General features: G+C 42.8%; 1 protein-coding gene across 1 annotated transcript in view; it reads left to right on the top strand.

Moving 5' to 3' along the window:
* LOC121443230 (constitutive coactivator of PPAR-gamma-like protein 1) overlaps window positions 1-26,419 on the top strand; it is an 86,568-nt gene that overhangs the window by 22,938 nt on the left and 37,211 nt on the right. Inside the window, exons 3-8 of the mRNA XM_041644905.1 lie at window positions 3,127-3,209; window positions 9,954-10,082; window positions 11,402-11,498; window positions 18,710-18,807; window positions 18,992-19,275; window positions 26,307-26,394. Of these exons, the coding sequence (XP_041500839.1) occupies window positions 3,127-3,209; window positions 9,954-10,082; window positions 11,402-11,498; window positions 18,710-18,807; window positions 18,992-19,275; window positions 26,307-26,394 (779 nt within the window). The remainder of the gene's footprint in view (window positions 1-3,126; window positions 3,210-9,953; window positions 10,083-11,401; window positions 11,499-18,709; window positions 18,808-18,991; window positions 19,276-26,306; window positions 26,395-26,419) is intronic.

Raw genomic sequence — 26,419 nt, 5'->3', positions numbered from 1 at the left:
AGAGTTTCTCTCTGTAGCCTTGACTCTCCTTAAACTTGATTTGGAGATCAGGCTGGCCTCGAACCTATTGAGATCTGCCTGCCTCTGCCTCTGCCTCCCGAGCGCTAGAATTAAAGGTGTGCACCGCCACTGCCCAGCTGCATGTGTATGCCTTTTACTTTGTGTCATTCCTTTCCTGTTAGCGTACCCTTTCTGTGTCTTTGTACGTGTCAAGCTACTTTAAAATTCAACTCTCTAACTTTTTTTTTTTTTCATAATTGTATCCGAGTAGAAATGCATGGTTTTTTGAGTGAGGTTTTCCTGTGACTGAACTCCTTGGTTCTCTGCTTTAGATACTAGGGCTCTTTGGGAAGCTGCATGATCTCTAGTGAAGTTAGATACTGGGCTTTCTGTGGAGTTAGCCCATTCTGGGGAATTAGTTAGACTGTGGATCATTTTTAGAAATTCCTAGTTACCAGAAAGGTAGGTGTATATAGGTCAGAGGTCACTCTCGAATGACGTTCCTCTGGACAGCTGTTTACTTTTTTTTTTTTTTTTTTGGTTTTTCGAGACAGGGTTTCTCTGTGGCTTTGGAGCCTGTCCTGGAACTAGCTCTTGTAGACCAGGCTGGCCTCTAACTCACAGAGATCCGCCTGCCTCTGCCTCCCAAGTGCTGGGATTAAAGGCGTGCGCCACCAACGCCCGGCCCAGCTGTTTACTTTTGTTCTTGATTTCTTTTGTTTTGACACAGGCTCTCTCACTGGGTAAGTGTAGGCTAACTGGCTAGTGAGCCCTAAGGAGGATCCATTTGTGTTTGGCACACATACCCGCACGCACCTCATGTTGAGTTGTAAGGGATGTGCCATTATACATGTCTTTTTATGTGGGTTACAACTTGGGTCTTCATGCTTGCAAGGTGAGCATTTGCCAACTGAGCTATTTCTAGCTCCAGATTTGTATAAATAGTACAAAACACTTTTATGTTTTGTTATATAAGAACAAAATATTAATTTTACAGGTTGTTTATTTGGATCTAGTTGTAAATATCGTTTCTTATGGAATTTTTGTGTCTTTAGATTTGGAAGATTAAAATAAATGAAATATATTTTTATAAGTTATAATGTAAAAGGATACTTTTTTTGATGTCTGAAGCATGTGTTCATCTGCTCATACATACTCAGCACTGGAATGCTGATACAGGAAGATTGGGAATTTGAGGCCAGCCTGGGTGACATTGACATGTTAGTTCCAGACCAGCAAAGTTGTATAGCATATCAAGAACCTATTTTATAGCTGGGCAGTGGTGGTACATGCCTTTGATCCTAACATTTGGAAGGGGGCAGAGACAGGCAGATCTCTCTGTGAGTTCATACAGAGCTAGTTTCAAGACAGTCGGGGTTCTTAAGAAAAAAACCCCAACAAACCAAAAACCTATTTTATTACAAAAGTCGGTAGGGAAGTGGCACATTACATAGATGATCAGTGTTTACCTAAGTGCTAAGCAAAATGTCTTTTGCCTAGAATTTGACATATGGATGAATACTTGATTTTCTGTTTAAGAAATGCTGAATATATTTCTTTGAGGTAATATCAACTCATACTTTTCTAGATAATTATATTAGAAAAATTTGAAATAAGTGAAGGAAAAATCCAAGTAATACTTTAGCTAGGTCTGTATGTTGTTACTCAGGAGAATGATGCAACAAGATCAAAAATTTAAGTCCTTTTGGGCAACTTAGTAAGGCCCTGTCACAAGACAAAAAAGTAAAATGGGGCTGCAGCTCAGTGGTAGAATGATGTCCGCCCTATGTTCAATTCCCAGAAGTTTAAATGTCATCCAGTTAATTTGAGGTATAGAGTCTAGTCTGTTCAAGAAGTTTAGATAAATTATGAGTAAGTTTATTTATTGTAGATTTTGTAAAAAAAAATTGTTGTCTTCAAATAAAACTATTTCCTTCTCTGTAATAGAAAGTGCAGTTATTTAAAATGTTTGGGAAGTTGAGTGGAATATTCATTTAAAAATGTTTGAGTTGAGTTTTTACAAAGTCCATTTCTGATACTGAAATTAACTTCATATTTTCTTCTCTCTCTCTCTCTCTTTCTTTCTTTCGCGGGGGGGGGGGGGGGGGAAGGTTTCAAGGCAGGATTTCTCTGTGAAACTGGCCTTGAATTCACAGATATCTGCCATCTGCCTATCAAGTGCTGGGATTAAAGACATGCGCCACCACCGCCCAGCAACTTTTTATTTTCTTAAATTGAATCTTTAGAATAACTCTGAGACTTTGTATTTCACAACAAAATTCTGGGCAGAACACTCACAGCAGCAAGCAGCACAGAGCCCAGATGTGTGCACAGCTGGGGCTTATTTGTGTTGGTCTGGGTGTCCTGGGGTTCACACTATGTGTTGGGATAATAGGCTGTAGCAGTGCTGCCTGTGTTATTGCCTGTTAGTAGGTAGTTGGTGGGTCTGATGTTTTAATGTCGAAGTGATTTAGCCAGGAAACAAACATCACAGAGTTGCTTAGGAAATCACTACTTTAAAATTGCAGCGAGTAGCAGCACCCTAGAGATGTGTTTGGGGCCCTAGAACCCTGCTATGAAAGAACGCCCTTCAAGAATATAGTTCCTGCTTATAGACGGGCATAGCCCTAGCAGTCGGACAGACAGCTCAGATATTATAGTCTGTGCTCTGTCACAGATACTGGTGGGTGGTGAGTCATGCTGTAACACAGTTGTTGTTATTTCATCTTCCTAGGGAAGATTTAATAACCATGAGTCCACATCTGGCTATGTCATTGTCAAGTAATTTTGAACCACAGGTGTTTCAGGAACACATGAAAACTTAGGTCTCGTCCCTATGTGACTTCCTGGAATCCTTAGACTGAAGTTTTGCATACTGCTGGGAAGTTGATTCGGTGTGTAGCTCTGTGAAATCCTTAGTATGAATGGTATCCAAACTATCTGAAAATTCCCCTGGTGCTTGAGTCAACTGTCAGGACTGCCTGCTGTGTGTTGCTTCATAGAACAATGTGAAGAAATGCTTGATTTCTCTTGAAAGTGGAGTACGCATTAGCTAGCACACAGTGGTGTAGGAGTCTCCAGTGTCACTGATCCATGGCTCTTACACTGTCCACATTTATATTCTAGGAAACCACATACTACCTGATGAGGATCTGGCTTCCTTTCACTGGAGTTTACTTGGTCCAGAGCATCCACTCGCCTCACTGAAGGTACAAATGTCACTTGGTTTTCCAGCATTTGACTGGCCACTGTGATTTTGTACATATAATACAATGCACTATGTACTTTACTGAAGAAGGGGACAAGCTGTGTGGGTAGAAGTGTCTTGTTTGCGACTCCGTCCTGCTTCCTCCTTATTCTCAACACCTGTGTGATAGGCAGACTTATGCATTCCTTCAGAATGCTCTTCAAAGTCCCAGTTAGTATAGTGCCACAGCCATGCCTATTTTAACTGCTTCTTAGTATAATGAATAATTTTTAGAATATGCTTATAAAGTACTGAATTTTTTTTTTTACACAAAGGCTTAACTTACAAGTACTGAAAATTTTTATAAAGGGTCCTGTAGATATTTTAGTACAAAACTGTAGGTTTTTTTTGTTTTTTTTTTTAAGACAGGGTTTCACCATGCATCTAACCAAGGTTGACCTGGAATTTGCTGTTTAGATCAAGATGACCTTGATCAGGCTGGAGAGATGGCTCAGAGGTTAAGAGCACTGGCTGCTCTTCCAAAGGTCCTGAGTTCAATTCCCAGCAACCACATGGTGGCTCATGGCCATCTATAATGAGATCTGATGCTCTTTTGGCATGCAGGGAAGGAATGTGGTATACATAATAAATAAATAAAATCTTTAAAAAAAATGACCTTGATCTTAAAATTATCCACACCTACCTCTACCTCCCAGTTGCTGGGTTGTACACTTTCTCAGTGGCATTGCAAGTCATTTACTATAGGGTTTTGGCTTTGAGGTCCTTAGCTTCGGTCTTAGAGACCTATTTGCTGGGTTGGCCCTGTTATTGGGGATCCTGATTCGGAAACAAAGTAACCTGGGGCAGGGGTAGGTGACTGGAGGGGTTGATCAGACTTCAACCCTGAGACTGTAAGTTCATTGGCTGTAAAAACAGAGTATGCCAGCGAGGGGACACTGTGATTGATATGTAATAATAAATAATAATAAAACAACAGAGTATGTTATTTACTTGGAGTTGCTGGATATACTTGGAATACACTATTTTTAAGAGCAGGGAAATCCTCACTGTAACCTTCTGCTTGAAGAATATTCTCTTAGTATATAATATTTTAGTCTTAGTTATGTAATTGTTAAGAACCTTTTTTGTACTTATAGTAATAACATCAGATCACTGTGCCTTGGCCTGCCAAAGAGGCTTCTGCTGGTCATCCGGCTGTGCCCACTGGTTGGTCTTAGTGGGGCAGAGTCTTCTCTTAAGTTAGCCTCAGGCTTTCAAGTGAGTGAGCTACTATTACTCTGGAGCAGAGACCCTCATCCTGCTTCCCCTGTACTGTAGGGATAGTTAGGACAACCCAGCCCTGCAAGTGTTCTGCAGAGGTGTGTGAGGCTGCAGCCATTAGCCTGACATGGGACCCTGGCCACAGGCACACACTAAAACTGATTTTTCCAAATGTGTTTTGTGGGTTTTATATTATTCTATGATTTTTGTGTCCTTACCAGTTAAAGGAATTTTAAATTTTGAGTGGGTATTTGGTTTTTTTTTTTTCGAGACAGGATTTCTCTATGTAATGGACCTAGCTGTGCTGGAACTAGCTCTTGTAGACCAGGCTGGCTTCGAACTCACGGAGATCTGCCTGCCTCTGTCTCCTGAGTGCTGGGATTTAAGGTGTGTGACTGCTTCCCAGCTGGATATTTTATTTTAATTTTTAGAAAGTCTTATTAATGTTGCTAGCTTTAATTAAAAAATATATAATTTCTTCTTGTTGCTGATTTTTCCGGAATCTTGAGATCCCGGAATGGTTCATTACCCCTCCCACTCCTGGTGTGTGTGTGTGTGTGTGTGTGTGTGTGTGTGTGTGATTTTGCTCTGTAGCATTTTGAGTGTCACTCTGAAGATGGGTGCTAACGATCTGGTGTTGGTGTCACTAACCGTGTCTGCCATGCTATACCTTGTCCTTGGAAAGGTGGCAGCAGGAGACCAGTAAGCCAGTAGCTGTGTGGACCCAGCCTCCTTACAGGAGGAGCTGCAAAATTTCAGTGCTTGGAGGCTGCTTTTGTGTCAGATGAGCACTGGAGCTAGGTTGGTGGACTAGTGGCTTTATTATTCTGGAATGTTCTCTAAAATTCAGTTGGGAATAAATTCACTAAATAGAAAAGTAGACTTAATTTACGCATTTCACTCTTTGTCCTAGCATAAGGGGACAGTTTTGTCTCCATGTATCTTCTAGGGAAGGAATTTACTGCCTTTATGTTAGTGTCAAGCTGAAGTTAGCACAATGCATCCTTTATGTTAAGTCAGTCTCTAGCTCAGTAAGAGCAAAGAAAGAATACCTGAAATGTGAGCACCTTCTGGACTGTGGAGAAAATGATAGGGACTGAAAGTAAGTAAACTAAATATTCTGCCTTCTTAAAAAACCAACAAAAGCAAAACATTGCCTGATTATAGAAGAAAAAAATGGAGGCACCTAACTTGAGGTGTTTTGGCTGGACATTCTGCTCTTATTGGTTGATCTTTATGGTTTTCCTATTTCTTTTTCCATTTTTACTCTCCAGACTTTAAATAGTAGAGAAAAGTTAGACTGGGTCTTGCTGTATAGTCCTGACTGGCCTGGAACTCATCACAATCCTTCTGTCTCTGCCCTCTATCTAGGTGCTGTGATTACAGGCATCAGCCACCGCTGCTGGCCTAACTGTATGTTCTCAGTGGTTAATATGAACTCTGAGAACCTAGATTTAGCATGAAATGTAGTCTCTGCTTTTTTTTGTTGTTGTTATTTGTTTGTTTGAGACAGGGTTTCTCTATGTAGCTTTGGAGCCTGTTCTGGAACTTGCTCTGTAGACCATTTTTCTGTTTGGTTTCCTTTCTCTTGACATAATGCTTTCAGGTCTGCTGCAACTGTGGCATGTCTCAGCACCACATTCTGTCCTGGGGCTGGATGACACCCCATGTATGATTATGCCACCTTTTGTTTGCTTGTCAGACTATTGACTTTTAGGTTGTTTATGTTTTCTGGTGAATTCTGTTGTAAGCCATTGGTGGCACACACCTTTAATGCTAACACTTGGGGGGCAGACGCAGGCAGATCTCTGTGAGTTTGAGGCCAGCCTGGTCTACAGAGTAAGTTCTAGGACAGCCAGAGCTACACAGAGAAACCCTGTCTCAAAAATTAAAAACAACAAAAAACCAAAAACAAAAGATTAAAAAAATTAAATAAATTCTATTATGAAGACATTGGCACACTTTTTTATACATTTCATTTTTCCTTAGTGTTTAGGCTATGTGCTCATTCTGTGCTTGGTGCTTTGAGAGTTCATCACACCATTTCATGCTGTGCAGTGGCTGTACACTTTCTGTTCTCCCAGCAACTTGTGGAGGGTTAGATTTCTGCATGTCCTTAACGTCCAGGTTACTGCCTGTTCTTGTACTTAGTCATCACGGTGGTTAATGAGGTCTTCATTTTACTTTCAAGTTGATTTTCTCTAATGACTAATGGTGGTGCGCATCTTTTCCTGGGCTCATTGGCCATTTCCCTGTCTCCTTTGGTTGAAGTCTGCTTGGATCCTTTGCCTATTTTTAAATTGAGTTATTTATCTTCATCAAGTTAAAACAGATTTTAATATAATCAGATGTAATTCTTCTGCTGTATATATGATTTGCAAGTATTTTTTGTTTTTGATTTTTGAAACAGAATGAGCCAAGTTAGCTTCCAATTTTCCATCTTCTAGCCTCTATTCCTTCCTCTCGAAAGCTGGGATTACAGTCTATTGCTGCCTTTTTCTCCTTCCCAGTGGTGTCCTGTTAATTTGCACATCACTAACTTGGTTACATTTTGTCATTTGCCCTATTCCCACCCCCTACAGCCCTTGGTCCTCAGTGTACCTTAGTTTAGTGCAGACATCTAGGTTACACCCTTGGTCCTCTTGTATTCTACTGCAACCTCCTGTCTCTAGAGCCAGGAGCCAGATTTTGTCTTCTAGAAGTTTCCACTTAATGACTTAATTCTAAATAATTATTTCTACTACTGTCACTTTTACCTCCAGTACTGAAACAAGAACACCCAGGGAGCTCCTGGTGAAGCATGATGCACCCACTACTCCCACGTCATCCATCTTACCTTCCTCCCATGCTCTATCTCTGGAGGGTATAATGGTGCTGCTCTCAGAGAACAGGTGGATGTCATTTTGGAGACATGGTCTAAATTAAAGAAAGGGTCTGTGAGCCCATTGTCAGAATGTCCTTTTTAATCACGATTGCAGCAAGAATTTTAGTACACATTGATTTAAGAATGCATATGGAACTTTAAAGGACTGAAAATAGCAACCGTTCTCCTCACCCTTTTTTCTATTGTGTTGGAATCTAAGTCCAGGACCTCGAGCATGTAGACAAGTCCTGTACCACTGAGCTATTTCCCCAGCCCCAAATACAATTTTCAATATGAAGAACAAAGTAGGATGATTTAACCCTGTCAAATTTTAAGACTAAAGCTACCACTGTCAGTCAGGATGACCATAAAAATCAATGGAAGGAAACAATTCAGAAATAGCACATATGTATGGCCAGGTATTTTCATCAGAAGTGAAGTGAGGGTCATCTTTACAACCAATGCATATCCATATGCATTAGGGGAAAGTAGCCAGGTGGTGGTGTTGCACACCTTTAATCCCAACCAGCACTTTGGAGGCAGAGGCAGGTAGATTTCTGTGAATTTGAGGTCAGCCTTTGCTCTTGAAAGAGGCAATCAGGAAGCCGTTTTATATCCAGTGACTTCTGTTCTTGCCATCTTGAGTTATTGTACTTCAGTGTATAAAGCCACCTGAAATAACCAGTGTTTCAGATACTGTGTGAGCATGGGGAGATTAGTGCTGTGTCTGGTATTTGAGTGGCCAGCTAGTCACAAACACCTGTAGGGTTGAACCTTTGGATTATAATTTGAAGCCAGAACATGAGGATATTCTCCCCAATCCCCCAACCCACATGGTGCCCTTGCTGGCGGGGCACTCACTGTGAGCAAGGTGCCTTAAGTGTTTGTTAGCAGGAACTTGGGAGTAAAGTGGTGTGGGTTAGCCCAGGATTTCTGTCTTGGCCTCACCTCCTTGGCTGCTCTGGTGATCTCACTTGCCTTGTCCTGGGGTTGTTGAAGCACCCATGTGACACAGAGCATGCTCCTTCCATCTAGAGTGGTTCAAAGCACTTTTGCTCTTTTGCTTGTTTACTGGGAGCATGAGTGGCAGTAGTCTTTTGCCATGCACTGAGGGCTGTTAGGCTTCTAGGAGTGTGCTGATGGTCAGCATCAGTAACCCCCTCAATGACTATTATTTTCCCTGAACCAGGGTCTACGAACTGAACGGAGAGTGCTGCTCTTAGGGTGTAAACAGTGATCCACATGGAAAATTCCACTTGGTCTAGGGGGAAAAACACAATACCTTTTACCTTTTTTTTTTTTTTAAAGGGAAATTTAATGTAGCTTTGGTCATCTGGAAATTTGCGTAGTAATCTTAAAGTGTAAATGGATGTATTTCCATTTTATTTATTAAGGTTAAAGTTTTCTTAAATAATCCCCCTCCCCATACATACATCTAATTTTAAAAAACACAAACATTATCTCAGTGTTAGAGAGACTAGAAGTCCAAATGGATTTTGCTAGGCTGAAATCAAGGTATAACAGGCCTGTGTTTATCTGCAGTCTCCAGAGAGAATTCTCTCTGAACTTTTCTAACTTCAGCAACTGCTCACATTCCTTGGCTTTTGGCTCCCTTCTCTGTCATCAAAACCAGCAATGGCAGGTCCTGTCTTTCTCACGCCGCCTCATAGACACTGTTCTCTTGCATATAGGACCCTATCATTACTCCTTGCCCATCCACAATCCAAGACAGTATTTTTTTTTTCTTTTAAGGTGAGCCAGTTCGCAACCTTTTTTTGACACAACAGTGTATGTGCGGGTTCTGGATAGCGGGCTGGTGACAGTAGTGAGAGTCATTGTTCTTCTTGGGTGGTTTTGCTTTTCTTCTAATTTACTAATTTGCCTTCTGGTAGCAGCTGTTCTTGGATAATGAGAGTGCCCCACTCTCATTATTGGATATTAGACTATATTTTCCTTTTTTTCTCTTTTCTTCTTCTTCTCCTTTTTTTTTTTTTTTTTTTGAGACAGGGTTTCTCTGTAGCTTTGGAGTCTGTCCTGGAACTAGCTCTTGTAAACCAGGCTGGCCTTGAACTCACAAAGATCTGCCTACCTCTGCCTCCCGAGTGCCACCACCACACGGCTTCTATTTCTCTCTTTTCAAATGTGCCCTTCAGTGGGAGGTGGTATTCTTGTCAAGCTCATAGATAAACTTGGTGGGTGTAGGCACTTGGTAACTGAGTTTATCCTTCAAGTTTCGGGGAGCCTTGAGTACAGGTTCAAAGATCACACCACGCTGCCTAACCTGTTGATACAGAAAGGAAGCTAACGGCTTCTAATGACCCTGCTCAGTTTGTGAGATGTAGGTCCTGTTCTCAGAACACTGAATGATGAAAGCCCAGCCATGCTCTTTCAGCATCACAGGGTTTGAGCAGGTGAATTGTGTTTTTTCATCTGAAAGAAAGAGCTGGCTGTAGAGCTATCCATTCTTAGAGATAGAAGTCCAGGCCAGGGTCTCACGGGTGGGAGGTAGGCAGGTCCTAGTAGGCCCAGTAGGCATACTTTTGGAATGTCTGGGCCCTACATGCAGACTTACCCATTTCTGAGGCTCGTGCCTACTGCTAACATGTGCATTTGTCCTCCCAGGTCCGAGCCCATCAGCTGGTCTTGCCACCTTGTGATGTAGTGATCAAAGCTGTAGCCGACTATGTCCGCAACATTCACGACACCTCTGACCTGGATGCCATAGCTAAAGATGTTTTCCAGCATTCTCAGGTAACAACACGAACTGGAAAAGGTTTGGGCTTTGCATGGGTTGTACCCAGGATTGTAGGCTGGAAGCATGTGCTTGGGATATGAAGCTGTAGGACTGGAGGATTAGGTTAGCCAGTATGTCTTCCATCAGCTGGGTGATTTGAGCCACTTCACCTTGCTTGTTAGGTGAACAGGTGGGGAGTTAGTGTAGGTAATGCCAGAGTCTGTGGTACTCTGTGTTCATAAGACGCATGTGCCAAAGGGTTTTTTTTGTTGGTTTATTTTTTTCTTTTCCCTTTTCGTTTTTCTCTCTCCCTCTCCCTTTCCCTCTCCCCCTCCTTCTCCCTCTCCCCCTCTCTACCTGCCTCTGCCTCCTGATGGAGGAAGGTCATTGGCTAATAAAGGAACTGCCCTGGCCCATTTTATTGGTTAGAAGATAGGTGGGAGGAGTAAACAGAACAGAACGCTGGGAGGAACAGGAAGTGAGGTCAGAGACTACACAGCTCTCCTCTCGGGAGCAGATGCCTGAGAGAGACGCCATGCCCCGCTCCCAGGATGAAGCTCTTACCCAGGATGGACTAGGCTAGAATCTCCCCGGTAAGCGCACCTTGGGGTGCTACACACAGATGATTAGAAATGGGCTAAATTAATATGTGAGAATTAGCCTAGAAGAGAATGGGCCAAGCAGTGATTAAATGAATACAGTTTCCGTGTAATTATTTCGGGCATAAGCTAGCCGAGCAGGCGGCTGGGGTGCTGGGAATGCAGCCCTGCCGCCCTTATTACTTCAGCCTCCTGAGCGCTGGGACTGAAGTCATGCATCACCATGCCTGGCTCATGCCAAAGTTTTCAAAAGATAAAGTGCATGTTGGTCATATGGTGTTATAGATTGCAGGTTAGACTTTCTGTTTGGGAAGTAAAGAATGTAGACAAGTCTGCTCAGTAGAGCAGATGAGGGTTGAGATACCCAGGCTCTTCCTGAAGAGCCTAAGCCAGGCTCTTGTTAGCCTCCCTGTCTAAGCCGCCCATCCCACCTGCTGTGAACTAGGAGGTCCTGGGGGGTGGAGAGAAGGTCAAAAACCCTTGGAAGGTCAGAGACCAAACAGAGCTGGTCAGAGAAACCAGTGCCCATCCCTGATGCCAGCTGAGAAATCTATTTTCTGACCACATTGCTTTAAATTTACATTAATTTTTTGGTAATAATTTATTGTGTTTGATCTAAGGTTTTCATGTCATTCTCTGTTCTTATCTAACCTGAAAGGTTATAAATTGTTTATGTGCTGAATTATGATAAAATTATGACCAGTGGTATAACTAAGGCTTTCCTACATCTATTTTAGTCTAGAACAGACGACAAAGTCATTCGATTTAAGAGAGCAGTTGGATATTACTCAGCAACTAGCAAGCCTATGCCATTTCACCCTCCACATTACTTAGGTAAGTAAACAAAGCCCCCGTGTGATTGCCATTAACTGTAGAAATTCTGAGATTTAATTATTCCCCAGCAAATTTCATATGTTTACTTATTTATTTTTTTGAGACAAGGTCTCTGTATGAAGACCAAGCTGGCCTTGAACACAGAGAAATCCACCTGCCTCAGCCCCTATGTGCTCAATTAAAGATACACACCACCACGTATAGCAACTTTGTTCTTTGAAAGTACTACTTTCTTCCCTTACACAGGTGTGGCCCACTTTGTTAGTAGTTCCTAAGAGGGACTGTATCAGCTCCTAAGAGAAAATTCGGGGCTATGGAGACAGCTGCAGGTCACCGCAGGGAAGTCTCCTGAGGACACAGATAGTGCAGTAGATTGACAGTAGCTCCTCTTCTGCTTTCTTCTCTTCTTTCTTCTCCCCCTCCCCCGCCCCATAGCCATTTTCTCCCCTTGCAGCAGGGTAGGTTCAGCAGAGATAAGAAGAGTCTTAAGAAGTGGCACCCCAGCCTGTTGATGTTGTTTTTTATGCCAACCGTTAGCAAAATAGGAATGTTCATTAGATATATGTGGGAATTATACTTTTAAAAAGTTTTTATGTTTGTTTGTTGTGCATGTATGGGGGTGGGCCACAGTTCAAGAGACAATTCTCTTACTGAGAGAGCTCTGGGGCACTAACTTAAGTTATCTGGTTTGTGTGGAAAGCACCGTTACCCAGAACCTAAGAACTGTTTGTGGATTCATGCATGGTGCTCTGTCAGAGTGTTTGTCAGGCATTGGAAACCTGGACCAGAGATGCTGGCCTTGGCATGACAAATGGGAGGTGGGGTTGAAGGACTAGGGGTGCCTGGCCATCTGTTCACCCCACCTCTTTCTTGGTATTCTGTTCACTCAGTTCTATACTGTACAGTTCATTTTTCTCAGAGCAGTCAGAGTAATGTTTCAGAACATGAACGATACTACTCTTAAACCCCTGCACTGGCTTCCCATCACACCTGGCCTGACTCCCATCTCTTTGCTCTGCTTACACCTGACCCTGCACAGCCTGCTCCCAGGCCTATGACACAGTAACCCCGCCTGCTGACAGCTTGCCCCTCAGGCCCATGGCACAATAACTTTTCTGTCTCGCGTGGACGAAGCCAGCTTCTGGTGGTGGCCTTTGCACCAACTACTAGGTCTGGTGTTCCTCTCCCTGACTGCCTTGGATTTGGGACAACTGGTGTATGAGACTCAAATGTGAGTGTCTGTTCTCTGGGGGCACTCAGCATTTTCTGTCAGTTGCTACAGTCCTCACACACTGTCTTCAGTGCTTGCTGGGCCCTGCCTCACATCTTCTTCCACCTGCAGAGAGCAGGAACCAGGGGAATCAGGGCCTATTCTGCATCCTCTGTGGATAAACACTTGACTGAGTGAATTAAGCCACTAAGATTTTCAGTCAAGGGAATGAAGTAATGTATTGTCTTTTGGCTTTATTCTTGGAAAAGGAGCACAGTTTATAGAATGAGACGGTATACATTGTTCTGTCAGTTAGGGTATATCTGCTGTATACTTTGCACACAGGAGATGTTTTGTAATTGGGGTGATAGAGAGCATGAAATCAAGACTAGCCTGTGTGTCTGGGTCCATCTAATACAGCCACTTGCTGGCTTTGGGCTTTGTGTTGTGTTGTAGTGGCTTCACTGCATGAACACGAAAGAGAAAGTGTATGTGAAGTGTTTGTTATAGGCAGAATGGCCTTAAGGACACCAAATGATTGACTCAGTGATGGAGTGCTGGAATGAATGGTCAGGAAGCCTGACTGCTAAGGGAGGAGGATAGGCATCGAGTACCAACATTTGGCTCCTCTCTCTATTACTTTGGTTTTTACTCCTATAACCAAATATCTGAGACTGGGCTGGCAGGGTGGATCACAGGTAAAGGGTATCCCTGTTGCCAAACCTGAATTCCATCCCCATATCTCACATGATAGAAGGAAAGAATCAATACCCATAACTTGTTCTTAGACCTCCACATGCATATTGTATCACATGTGTACAGAAAATAAGCAAATAAAATAATGTTTAAAATGTTTATTTAGTTGAGACTTCTGGAAACTTGGGCCATGGCACTGGAATCAGCTCAGCTCTGATGAGCCACAATGGTAACTCTACTGTAACAAGAGAGCATACTGTGAGACTGGAAGTGAGAGACAGACTGGGCTCCACAAAGCCCATCCAAGGGTCTTTAGGAGTTCCCGCTGTGCTCCAGCTCTTGAGGGTTCCATCCATCACCCTCAGTACCACCAAACTAAGGACCAACTGTCTATCACAGGAACCTTTTAGAAACAGCTTTCCTGACCGTAGCCCATGGGATAGTAAGCAGCAGCTACTGTCTATGCAGTTACCTGAGATTATGTGAGCAGCACGGTGCCTTAGTGTATTAAGGACAGGAAGAAAGGAGAAAGGTAGTGTGAGCCTTCCATATCTAAGTTCCTAGAATGTTTGTGAAGGAAAGGAAACTGTGTGAAACATACTGATCTTCCCCTATCATTTCTCCCCCAAATAATGCAATATAGCAACAGAGCATTTACCTTGCAGTTAGTCATTGTTGTTCTTAAGTCTTTTTATGTGAAGTACATATGAGGGTACACACAGGTTCTGTGTATGGATTGTCTGTGTACAGGTTCTTTGCAAATATACCATACATAGAAGGTACTTGGACACCCATGGATTTTGGTATCCACTGGGATAATGGAGTTACCAGAATACCCTTGGAATACTTTGGGGATACCGAGGGGTGACTGATTGTACATATGACATTGCATTGATCAAGACTGGTAACCATGTTGAAGGCATTTTATGTAAACAAGGTGAATTTTAAATTAAGTTATAATGTCTGTGAAGTGCATTCATATTTTCTTATTGAAATATCATATTTCAAATGATACTTAAGTGTTTTACGGATAGAATTGACTCAGAATTCCGTTTCATTTTCTGTATCAATCCACTCAAAGGACAGCACACTCACCTTATGAAGGACCTTTCTCTAGACCTGACCTGATAAAGGTCACTAGAGTTTCAATACTCCTATGCTGGGGGCCTAGAGAGACATCAGTATCCAAACATTCTACCAGTGAGCTAGATTCATGGGGTATTGTTGAAGGATTAAAAAAAGTATGTGTTCAGATAATGTCTTTATGCCTTCTCTTAGATTTTTAAAAGTAAGTACAGGGGATATTGAGATGGCTCAGTAAGGCACCTGCTGACATGCCTGTCCTCTTGAGTATGATTCCCCTGTTGCAAGTTGTCTGCCAACCTCCACACATGTACTGTGCTGTGTGTCAGCATACACATACTAGGGATGATGTGATTTGTGTCCCAGCACACTGATAGCTACAGCTTGTCATGAATCACCACTCTGAACACAAGCATGAAAAAGATTTAAACTGAGTTTTCAGAATTTGTGGTTTAAAGTGGCAGATGACACAAGTACTAAAGTCCTGCTAGTGACGTGAGCGCAGACTAGTGTCGGCACGGTGACACCGATCCCTCCTTACTATCTTAGCCACCAGGGCCAAGGCAACTTAGAAAAGAAAAAGTTCATTGGGGCTTACAGTTTCAGAGGGTAAGGTCATGACCATCATGGCGGGGAGTATGGCAACACACAGACTGGGCTGAGAGTTAACCCCAGAGCCACAGCAGAGAGCACTACTGGGGAATGGCGCTACTGGGGAATGGCACAGGCCTTTGAAACCTCAAAGCTTGGCCCCAGTGATATACCTCCAACAAGGTCATACCTAATCCTTCTCAAATAGTTCTACCAACTGGAGACTATGTATTCAAATCTATGAGTCTATGGAGGCCATTCTCATTCAAGCCACCAGTTAGGAAAAATAAATGAGCTCTTAGTACACTCTTGTCCAGAAGGTTAAAACTATCAAACACTGTTGAGGATGCGAAGTAACAAGATGTCTATTGCTGCTCTTGAGATGATTCAGCAGTTAAAGGCACTTCCTGCCACTCCTGACCATCTGAATCCAATTCTTGTGGCCCGTATGAATGAGGGAGAGATGACTCTCACAGACTGTCCTCTGACCTCCATGCACATGCTGTGTCATGTGTGTGCCTGGTGTCCACACACATGCACTCACACAAAATTAATGAAGATATGATAATAATAATAATAATAATAAAAACTTTGTTACTGGTGAGAATGTAAAATGGGATGGACACTTTATCAGACAATTTGGCAGCTTTTCATAAAGCAAAACATATTCTGACAGTATGATCCAGCAGTCATATTTGTGGATATTGCCCACACAGAAACCTGCCATGCATGCTTATACCTACTTAATTTGTACCTGTCCAAATTTGAAAGCAACCAGAATGTTCTTAGGAGAGTGATGTGGATAACTATAGCACTAGTATAGTGTAGCACTATTCAGCCACGCACAATCACAGAGGAAACTTAGGTGCACATTGCTGAGTGAAAGAAGTGACACTAAAGGTTCCATACCGTGTGATTCCAACTGTGTGGATTATACTCCCATATTTCCATAGGAAAAGACAGAATGTGCAGACAATGAAAAAGATCAGTGGTCTTGGGGTTGTGACAAGGGAGCAATGACCAGATAAAGTCTAAAGCACTTTCAGGACCCAGTAAATGTTCCCATTGAAAAGAGTGTTCAGTAATTATAAAATAATCATTGAAAGCTAATGTCAACAACAGGAGTTATATTGTTTTGTTCTTTGAATAAAAAATTCCAAAGCTCCATTTTTAACATCCCTAAAAAAGTAAGATATATAGGTTGTCTTCCTCTTTTGCTCTCTACCTTATTGCCTGGGGACAAGACTTCTCATTGAACTGGAAGCTTGCCTTTTCCATTAGGCTGTCTAGCCGACCTGTGCTGCCTGATCTTGAGGTTACAGGCATGTGGGTGCTGGGGATTTGAATCCAGGTCTTATTGTTTGCAGAGTAAGCACTCTTATCCACTGAGCCGTCTCCTAGTTCCAGAACATTTAAAAGTTTACTGCTACTATTTTGTATTTTGTTTAATGTAGCTTCTCTGAGTTAACAGACTAGCCTCTTTTAAGTTGGGCTGGGAGTAGGGACTGGACTGTAATGTCTGCCATTATCTGGAAGTGGTCTTAGTTTAACACCATTCCTTTAAGCAAGTATCTCAGTTTAATATAGAGCAAAAGCTAGGCAGCTCTGTGGGCATTGTGAGTCACTGGGGGTGGGTCATGGTCCTGTGTTTGGGGTCTCTGGGAGAAAAGTCAGTGAACACACCTCAGAGGGTGTGTGTGCTGCTTCCTGTGCATTCCTGAAGAAGTCTGTCATACTTAACACTGTTTTAAGTTATAAAAATACTCTACATTCAGTAAACATTCTTCCTGCATTCTTTTTCTCCTTTGTTGTGCATACTTTGCTAACAAAAGCCTGCCTCTAGTATGTGGTGGACAGAAGGAAATAGGAAGGCGCAGGATTGCCTCTACACTGGGCCCTATGTCCTTCTGAGACACTCTTGTCGTCGAGAAGGGGACCATGGTTTTCTTCAGCTGCTGCACTGGCGTGGAAAAGAAGAACCAATTTAGAGGGAAGCCGTGGGCCCCTGAGACAGGTCCTGAGTGATCAGATATTTTAGGAAAATGCAGACGAATTCATTCAGTCACCACAGAACCTGACATATGAGAGAGCAGTAGCTTGCTCTGTGAAGACGCGGGGTATGTTTGAAGCCATTGTCTACAATGTTTGGTTTGGTGGCGCTGAGAGATGTCTCAGCAGAGGACTTGAGTTAGATTCCCAGCACCTGTGTGAGGCAGTTTCAGGGGATCCAGTGATGATCTTCTTCTGGCCTCCACAGGTTCCTGCGCTCATATGACGGAAACACATTGTGTACACACAAATAAAAATAATAGAAATACAATTTAAGGAGAATCTTTGGTTTTATGTTATATTGTTTTATTTGTTTGTGCTTTTTGAGGAGGTGTTAGTTGTTCCAGATAAAAGGAGCACAGCACAGTGCTCATCTCCACCTAAAGGTGGTGACTGTAGGCTGGAAGTCAGAAGTTAGGTAGCCGGGGGCAATGTTGGTGCATGTCTTTAATTCCAGCACTTGGGAGGCAAAGGCAGGTGGATCTCTGTGAGTTTGGGGCCAACCTGGTCTACAGAGCTAATTCTAAGACAGCCAAAGCTACACAGAGAATCCCTGTCTCCAAACACCCCCCCCCCAATAAAAATGAAAAGTTAAATAGAAAAGGTCAGCTACCAGAAATTAAACAGGCTTTCTACAGTGATTCCAGTGACAGTGTTTCAGCATTGCTCGACTTGGTAGCATTTTATTGTTCCTACTTTTAGCTGTGATTCTGAATTACCATAGAACATCTTTAACAGGTGTGGTGATTTTTACCTGACACTTGGAGAAGAACTGGTAGACTTGTTGCTTATATGCAGGTGCATGCACGTTTGGTGGGTCTGCATGTGTAAATGTGCCCTTTAAGCACACATGCTGACTGACTCTTCTTAGCTGTTTGTAGTGCATTCTCTTTGTTCAGTACAAAGGGGGAAGCTGTGCCAGGATTTCTAGTTAGTAAGATCAAAGACCTGTTGTGGCAATTCAGAGCTGAGAGTTGCAGGCTCTTGGAGAGAGAATGCTAGAGAGATAGATGGCAGCTTGTGAGGGTTCTGGATCCTCATGGAACAAGAGAAAGTATACAGAGGTCTCTGCTTTTCTTGTAGTGTTTGTGAGCTGCACCATGACTCTCAGGAGACCCTGTGCCTGCAAGATGGGAGCAGTAAAGCTAGTATTGCATTTGTAGTCCTAGTCTGACCCTGAATTACCCCTACAGTTTAGTATTGGAGCTTTGCTTTTAGGCAGGGAGAATGAGGAACTCTGGGAGTGGGGTAGGTTTCTTGTTTGGAAACTGGGTAAGAGGTGGTGGTCACGTGTGCTCCCCCTGCCCAGTGATGTTCAGAGCAGAGGCTAGGAAGCCCTCTGATCTTAAGAGAAAACTGATTTTGGGAACTCTGAACTTGGTTTGTTTCCACTTTTAAAGCAAGATGAGGAAGTCATGGCTTGTGAAGCCACATGATAAATCTGAGTTTTACAAGTTTCTAGGAAGCGGGGCATTTAAAGCGGGCAGGGCACATGGGCTCTGGGCTGACCCCAGGGATGTCTTGGAGATATGTCATTATCTTATCAGTTGTCTTATTATTTTCTTCCCATTTGACAAAACAGCCAGACCAAATCCATTTGGAATGCCTGGGATGGTGCCACCATATGTTCCCCCTCAGATGCTCAACATTCCACAGACTCCTCTGCAAGCAAAGCCCGCGGTAAGGTACCCCTGAGTCAAGTAGAGCTATGGGCCTTGGATACGAACGTCCTTAAATTCTTAGGTTGATATATAAAATAGATGCCTATTTGTCAAATTAAAAAATGACTGAAGAGGACACAACCAATTCAGGCTTGCCTCAGGTCCTTCTAGCCCTTTGCACTGACTTGTGTTCTGCACCTCAGGTCCCACAGGTGCCCAGCCCAGGGGGCGGCCCAGGCCAGGGTCCATACCCATACAGCCTCCCTGAGCCTGCCCTTGCCCTGGATACTAGCGGGAAGAACCTGACAGAGCAGAACAGCTACACCAACATTCCTCATGAGGGGAAGCACACACCGCTATATGAGCGCTCCTCGCCCATCAACCCAGCCCAGAGTGGCAGCCCCAATCACGTGGATTCGGCCTACTTTCCTGGCTCTTCTACATCATCATCATCAGACAATGATGAGGGCAGTGGCGGGGCAGCCAAGTGAGTATGCACAGTCACAGATACTCTGGTGTGTGACCTGAGGTGAGGGCTTCCTTAACTCCGTAGCTACCTGGGGTCTGTGCCAAAAGTGGTCTCCCACAGGTAGGTGCTTTTGTGCCTAGAGGAGGTCTGCCTAGTGCCAAATCTTGCTGTTTAGCCCTAGGAACCTGGGAGAGTTTAACAGTAACTCATGTATGTCACCTCTTAAATATGGGGAGTTGCTCTAAGGTACCATGGGCCCATCATGTGCACCAACTCCCCTGACAGCAACTCCCCTGGGCTCCCTGGAGAAGGGTGCCCCGAATTACTCCTTTAAACTATGCAGCTTAAGGCACCATTCTTGAAATAGCGCCATTTGCCAAAAGTGTGGACTGCTGTCTGGTTCTAATCAATTCATAAATGCATAGTTGGTTAACGTCGGATGGCAGAAGTCATCACTGTATCCTCTTTGTCCCCTAAAGTATTTTGTTGGAAGGGAGGATAGGACTAAGTGTCTTTCCTGCGAGGCCATCTCCTTACTGTGAGCACCACTTCATGAGGTAAACAACCAGGGCAGGCTACTACTGCATGGATCATTTGAGAGGTACAGTTCCCAGCATTAATGCAAGTTTTCATGGGTGTGTCTACTTGCAAAATGGAAGCAGATGTCTGCTGACCTGAATCAGTGTTTACTGAATTTACACACTTTGTTTGTAAATTTTAAATTGATATTCATTGACAGGATGTGTCAAGTCCAAATAAAGTTAAGAATTTTTTAAGTATTTGTACTTTTAACTGAATTGTTTACCAGGATGATAGATCATAAGATCTTTTGAACCAGAATTTTTGGGTTGCCACCCCAGAAATCTGCATTTCAAACAAGTATGCTGTAATTCTTATCAAACCTGAAGGCAGCTGGCAGGTGCTCTTAGAAATTTTGTCTAGAATTCTGGAACATTTCACTGGGTCAGTAAGAGCAAGGCATCTGTACAGGCATCATTTGTTGTCGATTGCGAAACACAGAAGGCAAAAGAAGAAAGCTTTTGACTCTGAGCCTCGCAATGGCAGAGTTACAGAAACCAAGTCCAGGTAGTCACTTGGACAGGGTAGATGATGACTAGCGGATGTGGAGGACGGGCACTGAGAAGAGTGCTGCTGTCCGGTTGGGAGGAGACTGTCTTCAGCTCTTTGCTGTTGTGAAGACTCTGGCTGGCTGCTCCCGGGTTCTTAGAACTCTCTCATGAAGTTCCTGTCATCTTTCCCCAGAAATTACTATTTCCTGGGCATCTTGTTCTTGCAGAGGGATGCGAACTGCTCATTCCGGCAGTTCTTGTTCTGCCATTGTTGTAGAGAAAGTGTCCTTTAGGAAGTTTGTTACATACACAGACTCATGTCAAGGTTGGACCTGAGTTGTGTGACTCAGGAATTTAATTCCTTGAGTTGGTTTGCCTCATTGAAGACACTAAATATGAAACTGTGTTAGAAATGTGAGGACAGTGGCAGAGGACGGAGGATGCCTGCCTGTTCCTGAAGCCCTGGACTCCACGCCCTGCTTTGTGGAAGATGCTGTGATACAGTGCAGGTTTATGAATGTGGTGGTGGGGGTCACAGTCCTCAGGGAGGATTGTAGACTGTTGAGTAAGTTGCATGTAAAGTGTGCTATGTGCAGCTCAAGTCTGCAAATGAAAACAGAGCCTTGCGCTCTTAGTTGCTTGGCACCCTGGTCAGTAATGTCATTGTCCCAACTATTTAGGAGACTGAAGCAATATGGTCTTGTGAGCCTAAGTGCTCAGGCAGCCTGTGTAGCATAATGAGACTTTGTACCCAAACATAAAAGCAATACCAGGTGCAGTATTTTACACCTATAATTCCAGCACTTGGAAATCTGAGGCTGGAGATTGCTATGGGTTTGAGGCCAGCCTGGATTACATAGTGATTCAAGCCAATCTGGGCTATATAGAGTGAGATCCTATTTCCAAAAGCTCAAGCAAAACAGAAACAAAATTATTAGTAGCAATAATAAATAAGTCAGGATTTTACCTTTCATTTGGGCTTGACCAACACTATGCTTTTAGGAGAGTCTTGAGGGAAAGGAAGTTATCTGTTCGTTTGCCCAGGAAATGCTTGAGCACTTCTTGGAAATGGTTGAGGAAGTATGCTCTGATGGTATTCTGTGCTGAAGGACAGTCTGCAAATGGCAAGTAGGGTCCCACAGGATGACCATGTGAGGAAATCTAGAGAGCAGAGGACAGATCAAGTGCCACTCTATAGGTGAGCTTCTAGAGGACTGGGGTTCCCAGCACTCATATCAGGTGTTTCATAACCACCTCTAACTCTAGAGCCAGGGGATCCGACGCTTTCTTCTGGCCTCCATGGGTATCCACACACTTGTGGTGTACACACAGTAGACACACACACACAATAGTAAAATGTCTTAAATGGCAAAAGATAAGACACTTATGAATTGGCAGTAACACTAATATCAGGAAATGTGTAAAAGGAAGGTTCTTTTCCCCGAGGGGGTGAAAATGTAGCTTACAACCTTTAAACTATCAAATATTTGTTTTTAAAGATAAATCAAAAGAGTAGAATACAGGTGGGACCACTCCTGGCAGATCTTTGCCCTTGTTTTTGCCCATACTCTGACAAGAGCTGCTTGGTTATGTGCATGAAGCCAAGTGTGGACTACTGTCAGCGGGGACTGTGCTGCAGAGATGTCCTAAAGAACTGCATTACCCATGAGGCCACGGGGTGCAGATCATTCTAGCTGACTTCTGGGTAGATAGGCAGGCCGTGCTGCCAGGTTTGTTGACTGCCTGAACTGAGCAGTCCCCATGCTTCACTCCTTCTTTGGCTTTTATTTGTTTAAGGCTTGCCTAGCGTTTTGGTTTCTCCAGTTGACTGAATGGTAAGGTGGCGCTGCCTCACTTCTCCTTGGAGTCTTCTGTGATGTGTGTGGCCACTTCCCACCCAGCTCAGCCACCAGGAGAGGTGGGCTGCATGGGCATGCCGATGAGAAGTTTTAATTGGTGATTTCTGCACAGACTTGTTCTTTTCTCATGCATTGTTTGTGGAGGAGAACAGGCCTGTCTGTGCCTAGGGCAGCAACTGAACCAGCCAGTTGCCTAGGCCCAGGACAGGTAGTTGAAAAAAAAAAAAAACCTAAAAGAAATGTTCTACTTTCTAACTAAGTTATTCCCCCACCATCAGAATAGCAACAGAGCATACTTTGTGCTCTCTTTTTTTGTTTAATTTGCAATTTTTTTTAGGTTGATACTGTTTTTCTTCCTTTCCTGGCTTCTGTTGAACCTTTGTAGTTAGTTTTGGACTAAGAATTACAGTTGGGTCTGTATTGGAGGTGTTTATTTTTTATTGCTTTCAGAGGTTTATTTGGGCTTGTAAGATTTAAATCAAAGGAGACAAATAACTTGGATGTTTTAAATTATTCATTATGCATTTTTCTAATTATCACCTTTAGTAGACAGAATTATGTAGAGTTAAAAGTTTAGAAAATACAAAGAATCCTGCACAATTCCCAATCTGGATGGTAACCAGCCAAAGCTTATGAATGCATAACACCTTATTTCTCTGCATTTACCATATACTGTATTTTATAATAATGAGGGACAGCTTGTCTTTTTTCTTTTCTTTATACTTTTCCTATCCTTTTCTTGATATTATTATTTAAGCATATTTGTGCATGTAAGTATAATGTATGAATACTTTATATTTAATAAATAATGTGCACTTGATAAGTATTGCTAACTTTTTACTGATGTTTTTAAGTGTGCATATGAAATTTCTTATTCAGAGAAGATGAACATTTCAGTTTTGTGACTTTGTACAGACTTGTTTTGTTTTCATGAACATGGTTGTATGTCTTCCATGGAGAGAAGAGTCCAGTGTAATAGGATGTGCAATATGTATTGTTGATTTTGAGTTACAGTATCCTAGTAATATGGTAGTATTTCTTGCATAAGCTCTCCTCTACCCATTCTAATAGCACCCAATTCCCAGAGGATACATTCTAATAGCACCCAATTCCCAGAGGATCACATCTAACCTGTGAAAAATGAGCTCAAGAAGATGAGTGCCAATGTCCAAAGGCCTGCAGGGCTGCTTTTTGCCCTTGCAGAATCTGGTTTGGCATTTTTAGCTATGGTTATGTAGTTTTCTTCTTGCCAAACGCCAGCACACTCAAATGTGGATGAGGTGTGTGTTGCTGAGTTGTTTATGAATTATATAAACTAAGATGTCTGGAATAAATGGCAACTGTCACATTGTTCAAAAATTAACTTTTGGAGTAATATAAAACTAAAACAATAATTTAGTTTTTAATGAATTACTAAAAGGTTTTGTTCACCTTCTTGATATAGTATTTGAGGAAGTAGATACCTTAAATTTATTATTCATCCATCCGTCTGTCCGTCCACCCACCCACCCACCCATCCATCTTTTGGTGGCTAACAAAGAGAATTCATGTTTCCCTACTCTGGGGTTCAAGGACATTGTGGACAGGGTTGAGAGAATGGCTTGCTGTGTGCACCTGATAAGCTTTCTTCCAATGGTTGGGCTAATGTGCCAGAATTTGCATTTATATTTTGATTCTTTTAACACATTTCTGAGGTCTTTCCATTGAAGCAATTCAGAATTTTATGTTTTGGGAAAATAACTTTAATCTTTATTTCTACAACAAGAGAATCTATGTTCTAGCTGTCTGCTAACTGTTTCATATTAATCTAATCACAATAGAGAGCTCACAGACACTGGTGTCTTGGAAATGTGAGCCATGTCCTACCATCACACTGCTTATTTTCTGAAGGAAGACCTTGTGTGGAATAGGATTGTGTATGTCTAGAATACACTGCTACCTTCACCAGGCGCTTGTGATCTAAGTATCCCAGTACTGTGCTGCCTACCAGCTCTCTGCTAGCCTACAAAGCTTACCCTGCCTTACTGGCCTTTCCCTCTGCAACTGTCTCCACAGAGTCAGGTGGAAGTGACTGCTTGCTTGCTGTGGTTTGCATGTATATTGAGCTGCATCTGCAGATGACTGTCCTGTCACAGTATGTGACGCAGTCTGGAATAATAGGTCTGGGTCTGAGTCCAGTGCCTTTTTCTTGGGGGCTGAGGGAAGATTTCCTTCTCTGAGCCTGAATTTGATCATCAAAGATTTATTCCATGGGAGTATAGATGAGATTCAGTGATAGCTAATACTGGTTGGTGAGACATCTGGTTCTAAAAATAAGTTTAAGGTGTTACCAGGTGTGTCAAATGAGTTACAGAATGCTGAACTACATCTGTTCTTCAAAGCAAAGTGTTTATTCTTATTCTGGCCATATACCTTGTTTTCTTACATTGTAAAGTAATGGATAGCCTCTTGATGTGGATTTGGTGTTACTGTATTTTCAACTTGATGGTATGTGTATGACCAGACAGGCACATGTAGGTTCTCTGGGATGTTAGGTAGTATAGAACTCTACCTCAACTGCAGAGCCGTCAGAGAAGTGAGTCCCCTTCAGCTTTCCTTCCTACTGTTGCCACTCAGTTTTGGGGTAACCTCAGGCACCCCAGGAACACTGCATACACACTTGTGGGTTCATTGAGCATTCCAGGTAATTCTGCCTAAGAGCAGATTCAGAACTTGCTGTTTTTTGTCACATAAGAAATAAGGTCTGTTCATTGACTGTATACTGAGTGATTGATATATCATTCCCTGTGCCTCCTATGCCACCTGTGTCACATCTCTGCATTCTCAGCGGCTCATTTACTGATGCCTAGCTGGACAATATGCACTCAACAAGTAACTGGCGAGGACCTGTGACAGAACCCTCCTCTGTTTCTCCATGGTTTTCAGTGATGTGCCCTTCACTTCCTAGAGGTGGTTGTGTTCATTTCGCCTTTTGGTCATCACTGTGTGTTTAGTCGTGACTGAGTTTTTATACACAGTGGTGATATTGTACAAAACAATGGTTTTTCTGACCCTGGGAACCTAGATATAATGGAAGTCCTTTCCTTTTTTTTTTTTTTTTTTGTTGACTACAGTCTGGCTAGAAGAACCTGCCATGTAGTGAGTGGGATCAAGGAAACTCTGGGGTGTCACCATGTGGAACAACACTCTTGATGTATGATGGATGGGACAGTCCTTAGAACACTTTCCTTACCTCTTTTGGAAAAAACTAAAATTATATTGATTAGTGGGTAGAAGAATTAATGAATTTAGTCTCTCCATTTGCCATATGGATCAGTTGGAAAGGCGAGCAAGTATCCTGAAATGGCATGTACTGTAGTCATTAAAGAGGTAATCAGGCATAGAGGGCTGCCAATGAAGGATGGATGTTGGACCATGCATCCAGAGCAGCCCAAGTGAACAAAGGATTCATGAAGTAATGCTTATTTACCCAGACCACTCATCTCATCTGCTGCATTTCAGATTTTAAAGATACTGTCTAAACTCAGTAAAGTGTTTTCGGAGGCTGCAGACAGCTCATGAGTCACCTGCAGTTTATCAAGTGCTGCTTGAAATAGGTCCTTTTCTTTTCCATACCCTGTTTTTCTGCTTTGCCAAGCTGTTTTCCAAATGGGAATCTGTCCTTGTTCTCTGAACTTGAGTTCAACTATCTCCTCTGCCTACACCCCGCTTTCCTTCCCTGCCTCACAAAGGTGGGATAAGAGTGTTCTTACCTTACACTTAGAAATTATTCCAGAGACCATTGAACTTCTTCCTGCCTAAGAGGTGTTGCTGGAAGTGTGGGATGCTTGATTTCCTCTCCTGATGACTGTCAAGGTGCCTTGGGGCCACAACCTGCCTGTGTCTCAGCACTCTTCTTGTGAGCACACCTTTGAACTTCTTGCTCATGGCTTAGTGCCTGATATCCTCTTTTCCCCTTGAAGCAGGAGGAAATAATCTTGAAATAGAACTATGGGGAAAATATAAGGCCTGAAAAGTTATTGCTATCGCTATTGAGTCAACAGACTTAGATCAAACCCTTCTTTTCATTGTGAGGTGGTATAGACCATAGTATTCACTGATTCTGTTCTTTTCTGTTTAGCCACATCGGCGGGAACAAGATTACCTGGGAGAAGACAGGAAGCCATGCCGAGCCACTGACACGAGGAGACCCAGGAGACCAAGTGAAGGTATAGAGCCCACACCTTCTGTTGC

The sequence above is a fragment of the Microtus oregoni genome, unplaced genomic scaffold (assembly GCF_018167655.1).
Source record: "Microtus oregoni isolate MIOR12 unplaced genomic scaffold, Mior012 000103F_ref0000194, whole genome shotgun sequence".
In the NCBI taxonomy this organism is placed as follows: domain Eukaryota; kingdom Metazoa; phylum Chordata; class Mammalia; order Rodentia; family Cricetidae; genus Microtus; species Microtus oregoni.
The sequence above is the reverse complement of the archived record's forward strand: the minus strand, read 5'-3'. Positions and strand labels throughout refer to the sequence as shown.